This window comes from Brugia malayi (genome assembly GCF_000002995.4).
Source record: "Brugia malayi strain FR3 genome assembly, contig: Bm_v4_Chr3_scaffold_001, whole genome shotgun sequence".
Taxonomy (NCBI): domain Eukaryota; kingdom Metazoa; phylum Nematoda; class Chromadorea; order Rhabditida; family Onchocercidae; genus Brugia; species Brugia malayi.
In genome coordinates this window covers 11765427-11777921 of record NW_025062477.1, presented here as the reverse complement: position 1 = coordinate 11777921, position 12495 = coordinate 11765427, and the positions used below count along the sequence as shown (strand labels likewise).

Below are 12495 nucleotides of genomic sequence, written 5' to 3'. Positions count from 1 at the left end.
AACAAATACAACACAAATAAATATGAAAGATGGATGAAAATCACTATTGCAAAATTCATATTGCATATCGCATAATAAAATAAAATACCTCAAAAATTAAATGCAGTTTATAAAAATTAAATTTGGAATGAAGAATAAAAAAAAAAGGAAAGAAAAATGCACAATTTCTAAAACAGATCTCTAAAGCAAAACATACGAGCATGAATAATAACAATACGTTTACATTCATGAAAGTTCACGATTGAATAGAAATGCAGATCAGTTACAAAAACGACATGAAGCAATAATATTTGGAAAGGAAGAGAGCATTTTATGTCATAAATTGAAATTCAAAGAAGTCCTGAATGAAATTTTAAAACATCCTGTTTTTGCTCCAAGGACACGTGACAAGTGTGCTGCTACACAAACCATTCTAATCACAAATATAACTAAGATTTATAAGAAATGCATTAGAGTTTTGAGGGTTTGCCTGATCGATATGAATGAGCTATAGCTTCAGGTCGCTCAACGTGGCAATCCAGTTAATTTTTTCAAGCCAAATCTAGGTTGACATTGACATAACAGGCAATTGAAATTTCATTAAGCGTTTAGATTTTTAGTATCAAGGGCGTTACAATTTTGAAAATCCGAAACAAAGATTTTAGATCCATAACTGAAAATTGCATTGAAAATTCTGGAAGTATTCCCTGAAAAAATCATATAAAATGTTATTTAAAATAAACAAAAACTAATTATGTTTTCAACTTATCAAAAAGTTCTTTTTGATAACAACGGAATATCTCAGAAATGTAAACGAACAAAAAATAAAAAATACCTTTTAGCGTTTTATCAAATTTTGCAAGAAGGATATTTTAGGATTATTTATATGAGGTCTATATAATTATTATATTCGTTTAGAGATATGATTAAATTATGCATCAACCAAGTAGTATACTTTAGTTAAATCCAGGATGCCAAGATTATCCAAGGCTGCCCGTAGCAATATGAAAGTTAATCTGAAAAATATAAAAATTTTTAATCAAACAAATATGAAATGTTCCAAAATTCAAACTAAAGCATACATTAAAAAGCAGGAAGATGTAGCAAAATGAAATGCTCACTCTTTCATTGTTTGGCAATTTTAGCTTCCAGCATGGACACTTTTTGACACATTTCCAAACGAAATTTATTCATTGTTGTGAGTAATTCTTCAAATTGTTGAACCAAGCGATTATATTCACTACGTGGCACAAATTCATCATTAATATCACTGCTACTATTTCTCGGTGATAATACTTGCTGCACTTTTATTGATTTTATAGAAGATGCTGCAATACAAAAAAAAAAGACATTGCATTAGATACAGAAAGACATTAGATTGAAGCAAGGATGTATTATATGGTTGGAGTGTTCAAAATTAAAGATTGCCAGAAATGCGCTATAGATCCTTAGAAGAGTTTAGAAAAGTTTACAGTTTAATATACTTATAATATCGGTCGATGTTAAAACACAATTCACAGCAATGAGGTTTGTAGTGCTGATTGGAGATATTTTGCAAGTAAAAGAATTACTTTCATAATTTTTTAAGAAAATAAAAAATATAAACAAATAATTTTCAAGAATCCAAAATCTAATATCCTCATCTTCATATTATGGAAAATATAAAGTCATGAAACGATGCTTCACTTTTTCTTCTCTTGTTTCAACTTATTGACAGTTTGCAAATTTATTTTAACTTGCTTTGTCGCTCCATGAAACTAAGCTATTGCAAATTACTATTGCGAATTTCAAAATCCGTAAAAAGCCTTCTACAAAGAATAAGTAATATGGATCTTAGTCAGATAAAATGATGAATTACCTATTGATAAAGGTTGTTGTGTGTAACTGCTAGACAAAGAAGTAGCTGTCGATGTTGCAGGTGAAATTCTTCCACATTCAGCCGTCAACATATCATCGTTAGCTGAGGCTTCATTTGATTTCTGAAATTCGATATGTTTTAACTAGAAATGAACTTTTTAAAATAAACTAGAAAATGATACTGATTTATATTCACAAATTTCAAAAATTTTAATGATGTATATATATATATATGCGAAGAACACGATATGTGAAAACAGGATGACTCAACTTTCACGTCTAAATAGGCAAATTTTAATAATGAAGTTGAAGCATGTCACTCGAAGAAAAATATAAATATCAGTGAGTAAGGGAAGAAAGTGACAAAATTCATTCAGCACAAAAATTTATTCAGGATCATTCAGAATAAGAAATCCTGAATTCACGAACAATAAACTTAAAAAAAAAAAGTCGAATACAGAAAAAAAACAGTACTTTACTGTGTTAGCACAATTCAAAAAACAAAAATTAATTCCTAACCGTTCTGAAAACAGTGGACGGAGGTCTTTTATTCGGTTGTTTAGGTCGAGTTGCGGTTATGTGAGATAAACGATCACCTGGTTGTCCTTCATCAGTCAAGCCCTCTCCCGTTTTTGGAGTCTAAAAAATTGAACTTCCATACAATTTCTTTCATTATTTACTGTATAAACTGTTCCAACGGTTGCAGGATACCCGCTTTAATGTTACGATCAAATTGATTTGCAGAAGTTCCGAAAAAGTTATCACTGCCTTAGAGACTCATAACATATTAAGGTACGAAAGACACAGGTATCTCAAATTATAAACAGTAGCATGGGAGTATTACACGAGCAGAAAAAAAAAAAGTTTCTTTATTCTTATCCCACAATCATTGAATTCAACCTCTCCAGGATTTTTGTTTGAATGAGCCATCAAAATGCTATTAAAATTCATTAAAATAAATACTCTAGCAGTAAACTGTTTCGGTGGTTTCGTGAAAGCATCAGCAAGACTGGAATGCATTTGAGCGAACATTGAAGAAGTTGTAGCACGACGACCAACACCAGATGACAGAGTTACTGTCTTTGATACTGGTTTGGCGGGCACATTTGGCGGTAAAGGCATCTGAATTTTGTCCACTTATTTAACATCATATCACTTCTTTTTCAAATCTTAAGTTGGAAGAAGGCTAGAATTTTTAATAATCAAATTTTGACAGGTTGTAATTTTCAAAAGACTTAATTTGAATTCAAATCAAAAAAATTTTTTGAATCATTCATCCCACTTGCTCATGTTTTCCTCATTCACTCAAAAAAAGTGAAAACTGGAAACGCACCTTGTTTGTTTCTGGATTCGTAGTGTTAATCGGAACTGAAGGCCTTAAAATCTCAACAAAATTATCTGGAATCAATCCTTGTTTGCCATCGACTTCAGCTAGTAACCAACCAGGATCTTCACTGGATTTGCTTACAATTTCAACTATTTGGCCTACTTCACGAAGCGCAAGCTCATCTTCATGTTTTGGCGAATAGGTGAATAGAACACGTGCTAAAAGAGTTCAAAATGAAGAAAATGATTATATAAACTTCGTAGCAACATAAATAAGAATTAACATAAATAATAAGAATTATCATCAGTCATTTCGCATGTACACAAAAATACCTCTGTTATCCAATTATTTTATTCACTAATCAGCCCTACTGGAAAACCTGTCAGAATAAAAAAAGCAAAAGTTAAAATTTAAAAGTTTCTAAATTAATACAGTTTACTGAAATCGAAAGCCAGTAGAACAGAAATTCTTAAAGTTTTGTTATTTGACCGATCAGTAGTAGAAGTATAATCCCAACAAACTCAACTAGCTTGCAAATCATAGCAACACAGATGATACATTATTCCACGTGTCCTTGAACAGTTGTTACCATTTATCTCTACCATTTAAAAAAAAAAAAAGAAAAAAATTCAAAGCTTTCTAATCTTCCGACTGATAAAAATATAATAACAGCTTTACATTCTGAACGCTAATAAAAAAATATTAAATCCAGACGGATGTAATTCTTAATAAAGGGATAAAGCCTATAATTATTTCTCCACCGATTTTCAATTAATGCTAATATTATAAATTCTATTAAAAAAAAAAAAAAAAGAAAAAAAAGAAAAAATAAAATAAAAGTGCATGTGTAAAATGATAAATACATGAAAAGAATTAAAATTTTTGTGCATAAATGAATTAAAAGAGATTCTGAAAATTCTAGTATAATCCATAGATGTCAAAAAACCTTTAATTTATAGTTCTATCATGGAAAATGATACATGCGTTCAGAATTAATATGCATTTTCGTCAAAGACAAAAAAGTTAATAACCTCGTGAATTCACTTTTTTTTTTCCCAAAGTTGTAGCTGTGGCACCAGATATGTGGTAATTTATACGATTTTCTGACGGTTCACTTACTAGGGATAATCGTGAGGTAGGCATTTCGGGCAGCATATCACCTGCAAATTTGCTTTTGCAAGAAATTACAAACAAAAATGAACTAATGGTAATAAATCTTAAAAATTTCATTAATTCCATTATTATTGACTTAATACTAACCATTAAATTATTGACCGATTTAAAAGGTTAAACTATTAGATTTACATTTTTTTTTGATTTCGATGGATTCAAAGCTGCAATGTTCGATGTATTAAATTGTAATAAAAACATGGAGTAAATAATAACAAAAGTGCTTAAACCGATTGCACGTCATCATTTCATGATCCAATCTCTTAGTAACATGAAAAAGGTGGACAAAATCATTTTCATTAATTTCAGTGTCTAATCTTTCTTCTTCTTTCGCTTGCTACAACATTTTTTGCTACACAATTGCAAGATCATGATAACAGAAATTTTCAGCTAACTCTCGCCAAATAATGACCATTATATTTATAACAAAGACAATGTTAAAAACAATAACAGTACTAACAATCCTTGTTCATATCATATAAAATGAAAATATTAGGTTATCACTTCAAATTAACAGTCCGAGAAATTAAAAACCAAAAACGGGTGAGACATGTAATAAGCTTAGTAAATGTCTAATAGTAAATAGCTTTTGAGCCATATCTGCCGGAAGCAAAACTAAACAGCCACACAGTCTAATTATCCATTATCGAATTTTGTGAAAATCACTAATAAGAGAATTGTTATAAAATTACTTACCCGAAAAATTCTTCTTGGCATCGTTTGATTTCAAAGTATCACTATTACCCGTTGTTTTATCTAAAAAAGACAAATTTCAGCGAAAACACAGAAAAATATATAGAAGAAATTGCACATGCAACTAATTTGTTATACAATTTCGTCACTATGTTCTACGTTATCACACGCAACCAAATCAGTAGCTATCTAACGAATTAGCGAATTATTCAAAGTGGACTTAGAAAATTTAATATGCATAAAATCATATCGAACATGCACAAAACCATATCGAATGATTTTCAAAAACAAATAAGAAAAGAAGCATTCATTTGGAATAGATATAAGATGAAACTAATTAACTTCGTCAACATTAATTGCAAGTTTTTTTGAGAGACAAATAAAGCATTATTTACCTTACAACAAATAAAACTGAAAATCCATACAAAAAAAAAAAAAAAAAAAAGAAAAAAAATCATCATGATTTACCAAGGAAATGAACAAAATTAGTAGGAAATAATCCAATCCGACCCGTACTCCTTAATTTTCCTTTCATCCATCCTGCTTCTGCTTCGTCTAGAACATCAATTATATCATCTACTTCCAGGTCAAGTTCATCCTCATGTGCTGCTTTATAGGAAAATCTCACTGTTGCTGAACGCACCGACATAGTACCTGTCAATGGAGGAAATGAAAATAAAAAAGTAAAGTGCAGTAAGCGAATAATACATTAACTTCTGCAAATGTGAACAAAAGTCAGAATATCATCCAATGTAAATGTGAAATCTTTTCCGACTTTATCGTTTATTTAAATTTTATTTTGTTCTACAAATTCAAACTTTTAATAATACTGCAATGCAATGCATGAAAGTTTTATATTTCGCAACTCTATAATATATCTTTCCAGTATAGCAGTACTAAGTAATCAACACTTGACAATATAAATGAGAGAAGCTCAAGACGGAAAGAAAAATCGCCCCTTTTTTTGTTAACATGCCGATTATCATCGAACAAATTTTCATCTTTAAATATCATAATACTTTGCACTTTGCTCACTAATTCGTAAATCAATTTTCCACATCCCATGAATGATTACATAATTTGGAATTAAAGACATCAAAAATTAACAGATCAAATCTAAGATATTGTATCGTCATAAACATAAAAAATTGAAAAAAAATCAATTGAAATTTGCAAAAAAATATTTCAAAAAATATCAAAATAAATTATAACAATGAAACATACAAGTATATAGGTATATTATTAGCTTTTCTTGTATACTGAAAGCTATAAGAATAGATTTATAGAATATGTAATTTAGAAAAGAATTATACTTAAATATTATATATGTATATATAGCCCAATGAAACATAACTTTACTTAGCAATATAAAAAGAAAACATCGAAAATTAAAATGATTTTATAAACTTCTATGCCTTTTCAACTCTTCAATACCATAACGAACACTGAAACAAATCATATTAGCACTGATTTTGTGCCTTTCTGCACTGTGTATCCTCCTCCTCTTTCCCTTTTTTTCTTCATTTAGCACGCATTAAAACCCTATCTTTGTTCAGTACGCCTTCTGGATGAATCATTTTCTCTTCTAATATTATTTTTCAAATCAAATTAAATACTTCATTTATAAATTCCAAAATTATTTATACATTGTAGAAATGAGCAAAAATATTTTCAGTTCACTAAACACCAACCGAAAAGGGAAATGACTATATTAGTTAAAAAGTAAAATAAAATAAAATTTTAGTAAATAAAAACAAAATTTTAAAAAGTAAAATAAAATAAAATTTTAATAAGAAACTTTTTTGGTTTCAGTGAAAAAACCGTACTCTTTATCATTAACCTAAACAAAGACTGCTTAACAAGCAAAATGTTTTTTTTTTTGAAGAATTCCATGGAATTATTTGCACATCAATGAACAAAAAAAAAAGAAAAAAAAATTGCAAAAAAAAATCATAAAGTTGTGCTATTCCATAACTACATACTTTTTTTTTTAAACCAACTAACTTATTCAAAGCTTATCAGAAAGCTATTACCTAAGAATATATTTTTAACAAAAGAAAAAACACAAAATTAACAGTGGTATTAAAAAAATATTAAAAAAAAATTTTTGAAAAATCAAAAAATGAAATACATATTAGTAGATAAAATTTAAATAACAACAGCGAGAAGCAGACAAAAGTAACCTGAATGGTAGATTTCGTCAAATAAGAATTACAGTTTAAAAATGTTAACTACATCATACCTTAATTACACATTACCTGGCGTTTTTCTTTATTAGGAATAAAGAGGCTAAACAATTTTATTGGAAACAAGCGATGCAGTATATTTTACGATCTTATTTAAACTCTTGGGAAATACACGGAAAATAAGTATGATTCATCTTTCATCATTAATAGGAACACTTTTCTTTTTTTAGCAGTAATAATGATAACAAATGCTAATTTTCTATTAAAAATATATGCATTTCAGGGACATCTCTATCTTTTTCATCGTTTTTTGACATTATTACATAAAAAAAAAAAAAAAAAAAACTATCTTAAGTATTAAAACTTATCCCGCATTCCTTACCGTAGTTCCAGCACACTAATCCAATATTTTATTTGATGTTTTCCTTTACTTATGTTTATATATTTAGAAATTCAGTAATCACAAGTATCTACTATGATCATGACCACGATACTTTTTTTCCTCTTTTTGTATAAGTAGTACTACTATTCATCTAAAAACCTGTAATACAAACTAAATTAATTACATTAAAGTCACCTCAATACAGCTAAAAAAAATCTATAAAGTAAATTTCTCGAAAGGGTCAACTATTTCCAATATATTTATCCTAAAAAATTCTTCTGCTATTCAGCTGGACTATTAAAACATTTATCGTAAAGAAAAAAAGAACATATAAAATAATTCGACTGACGCATTTCTATTCGTCAAAACATCTTAAATATTCAAAAGCAATGAATGTTCACATGATTCGTTTTTGCAAACACATCCAATCATCAATTCACTGATCGCAAAAAAACCGGTTCAATTATATGAAGGTGCGATTAAAAGATTCGACTGGGAACAATTCGGGTCTTTTTACATAACTGAACGGTCAAAAGAAGATCGGTTTTCCGTACGTACAGAGCAAGGGCAACATAGTAACGGAAAGGATGTAAAGTAAACATAAATATTTTCTTTTAGGGAGAAGATCATATACCAATTCTATAATGCATTCTAAATATTGCTTTAGCTGTTCTTCATTTCATTTAAATGTCTTATAAAACTTCTATTAATTCTTTCTCTCATTTCAATTTTTTTTTTTTAATTCTCCATTTTTATGTTTCAATGAGAGAAAAATAAAACACATTTACTTTAAAAACGTATATTCAAAAAAAGATGGTAAGTGACAACTATGCATATTGTTGAAGATTATTCGCGTTATATAAAAGAATCATTACGGTGTATTACGGATGAAATAGAAAAATTCAATTATGTCTCTCGTGGAGGATGCACATGCATCAAGCATGAGTTACCAGACAAAACAGATACTAGAATATATGCAATTAACAGTATTAATTTATTTCAAAATTAATATGTAGTAATGGCAGTGCAAAATTATTTCATGCAACAAGCCTAAACATAATAATACCTTTAATAAGAGGTATATTATTTTACAAAAATAGCCGAGACCTTTTAGACTTATAATAAATTCTGAAGAAAAATGAAGAAAATGACTAGTAATCGTTTTCCAGCATTCATAACAATCAAGGTTGCAAATTTCACACCAAGACCCAAAGAATGGAATAAAAAATTGCGTATCATAATATCTTATGATTGGATTTCGCACATTGTGTGTCCACTTATTGTTAGAAAGCATAATAATAGTAATGAAAAAACCGCCAAACTTTTTATTCCTTTATAATATTTTTAGTGATCTTCATATATTTTACGACATTTAGGGAAGTTTTTTTTCTGATTAATTTTATTGTAAAAATTAAATGCATTAAATTCACTATCAAAACCTGAAGGACTTCGAAATTATTATCTATGCTAGAATTTCATTACAATTTATATATTTATTCGAAGATAAAACCAGTTAGATAGCTTACCAGATCGTCTAAAACTGACATCCACCGATGGTGCTGTTGTTGTCTTGTTCAATTGTGAAAGATCTCTGCTCAAGCGATTTACCAGTTTTGCAACATTACCCGACCTCACTTCCATCTGAAATAATATTTATAATCAAATCAGAATCAGATGAAGAGTGAACAGTCAATCGATTAATATCAACCACATAACAACACAGAGCGTTTCATGCTTCGTAGCCATAAAATTTTGATTAAGTTTACTCCAATCCATTTAATACCAATCAGTTCAACTTTTTTTTTTTTTTTCAACTCAGTCACCCATAAACTTTCATTTCACCTAGTATTGGCTTCATATTAGTTTATGCATTAACGGTAATTAGCACTAATTAATTATTATTGTGTTAATATATGAATCAAATCGAAATATGAACCTTGCAAGGGATTCATGACAATATTTGCTTTTCATAATAATCATAGAGACATAATAACTTATTTACTTGACTTCAACTAGTTAAACTGAGTACAGCAACATCATTCCAGTACATATAACGAAATTCTTGAACTCTATTCAGTTATTTCTTTCATGATATCAATTAGTTACCAGGAAGGCATATTTAAGTTATGTTATTCCGATGCTTTAATAATTCAAACATTTCGAATAAAAACAAAAAGGAAATGGATGAAGCCAATGATGAATTCATTCAATAAGAAAACAAAACTAATACTATGGATTACAGCACAAAAAAAAAGAAGAAAAAACCATTGGTTTATCAAAGTTTTCTGATTTTCCCAAATTTATGTATAAGTGAACAACCAAACATACAAAAAACTGGAAGATAACAATTGAATTTAATATTTACAAACTTGTTCGTTTTTTTCAAGTCTTTAACATCACACACATACTGTTATTACATTCATATTGCATTAATTGCTTCCTAAATCACCAATTCTATTGTATCAGTATATTGGATGTATCCGAAACAAAAAAATAAAAAAAAAATGGAAGGCCAGAAAAATGAAACGGAACGCTCCGGCTTAATCACCATTCCGCACCTTCTATTTCACGGTCCATAGTATTTCGCTGAACTGTAACGACATGACACCATTCTTGTCCCATCCGTTAAGTAGCTTATCATTGTTATGCTTATTTTCAATAAATAGTATTTTCCTATTTTCAAAAAAATTTCTTAAATCTAAATGAACTCAATTATTTATTTTTTTTAATTAAATCAAATTGAAGAAAAAAAATTTTGATTTAGAAATGATTAATTTTCATTTTTTGCCAATCAAATTTTTAATTTTTTTCTACTTAATCAAAAATCTTTGATAATAGCGAAAGTATATTCATTCATTCTTATTGTACTTCTAAAAATTCCAAAAAAAAAAAAGAATCTTTTTTTTTCATCTAACAAATATTTAAAATATTCATTTATGACTTAAATAACTTCAGTTAATATCAGAATTCATAATTATATATCCGGTAAAAACCGAATAATTTCCAAAAATTACAAAAAAAGAGCCAAAATAGGACCGCAAATGAAGACTTATTTTTGTTATTTTGCCATATTCATCATTGATATGGTATCAATTAATCAAATCTAATAAATTGGCAAAATTTTTCAGCAATAATTAATTTTATCCTTGTTAACTAAATATACTCTTTCGTATTGCTAACATTGATTGGATTATTCCTTTTTTTTTTTTTTTTTTCAAACAATCATTGATTGTTATCATTTTTCTCATCAAATACTATCCAGTTTTGACTGAGAGAATATTCCATATGATAAAATTATACTTTCTGATTTAATTTAAAAATTTTTATTTTATACTTTTTTTTTTTACTTTCTTACATTTATCACAAATATTACAAATTTGTAAAATTTCTATCATCTAAAAGTGAATAATTAATAATTAATGGAAAAGTTTCAATTTTATAAAATTAAATATTCAATTTATATTAAATTATATTTGTTGTATTATGTGAAATTGTTAAATTAAAACAAAATCATAAAATATGCGAAATTTTGCAAGAATAATAATGAATATTTCTCATATAAGAAATAATAGAATATTAATGAGAGATGGATAATTAGTAACAAAGAAATTTATCCTTTGAAATTTATAAAATGATTCATCCGATATATCATCTAAATTAAAAATATTGCATTTATTATCTATCAATTAACATTTGTTCATTTTATGTAAAATGTAAATTTGCAATTTATCTTTCCTTTTCTTTTTTTTTTTTCTATTTTTTTAAACATTAACAATCATTTCTAGTTATTTATTTTATAGGAAAAATCAATTGATTTGTCATATAATTTAAATGCAAATATTTGTAATGAAAAATTTTCAAATTTTCTGTTTAAAAAATTTTTTCTTTAAAAATTTAAACATTTATCTTTTCAAATATTCATTTTATTCCGTCAAATATTTCATAAAAATTTATAACTAATTTCAATTATTTTTTTTTTTAAAAAAAAGAGAAATATCACAATTAATTTTCATTTTTAATAGATTTTAAAAAATGCTTAATGAAATATTTCAACATTTGTGTGAATAAATTTTAACATTTCAATTTTTTTTTTCGCTTTTAAAAAAAATTTTAGATAATTTCCTTCTTTCTTTCTTCTTTTCTTTCTTTTTCATTTAACTTTTTTTCCTTTTATTATTTCATTTTGCTTCATCAAATTTTCATTTCTGTCTATTTCTCTCTTTCATTCCTTCTTTCAACTTTCTTTTTGCTGCATTTATTTGATTACTTTATCACATTCGGTTTTATTTATCTTTAAAAAAAAAAAAAAAAAAAAAAAAAAAAAAAACTTTTTTTTCTTCTTTATGAAATAATAATGTGTAACATTTTTTAATGAAACAATATTATTTTATATTATAGAATATTTAGTAATTATATTTTTTTTTTTCAAAACGTTGTATGTGTGTTTTTTTCTATTTCCATTTAATATTTATGTAATACATTGTAATTCCTTATAATACATAATATTTCCATTTATTACTATTATTATTATTATTCCCTTATTTATATTTGTATTATTATATTATATATCAAAATTTGAAGAAAGAATATATATTTGCACATTATTTACAATTTTCATGAAATCGACCTGTTTGCCTACTTCAATTTTACCATTTTAATTTTCATCCAAGGTCAAAATATTGGTGCTATTGAAATTTTCTTTTGCAGCATAAAGAGCAAACGTATAATTTAACTGATCGACATATTTCATTGCTATTGTAAATATTTATTTGTAAAATAGTGACATTATGAATAATCAAATTAACAATGACAAATTGAAGTAATTTTTTACTGACAGATGAAAGAGAGGAAAAAGAAAAAAAAAATTATATGAAATTTCTTGCTTTAAAAAATTAACTAAT

The 12495-nt window shown here is 26.9% G+C and overlaps 1 protein-coding gene across 1 annotated transcript; it reads right to left on the bottom strand.

Annotated features, from left to right (window-relative positions):
- Positions 1–1104: 1104 nt before the first annotated feature.
- Bma-cdap-2 (Variant SH3 domain containing protein) lies at positions 1105–9235 on the bottom strand (the record flags this gene model as incomplete). The annotated part of the gene is made up of 9 exons (XM_043080909.1): positions 1105–1307; positions 1838–1958; positions 2356–2475; positions 2800–2958; positions 3170–3381; positions 4195–4323; positions 5030–5089; positions 5495–5680; positions 9121–9235. 9 exons carry the CDS (start codon positions 9233–9235, stop codon positions 1105–1107), a joined length of 1305 nt encoding a protein of 434 aa, XP_042936843.1.
- Positions 9236–12495: the final 3260 nt, after the last annotated feature.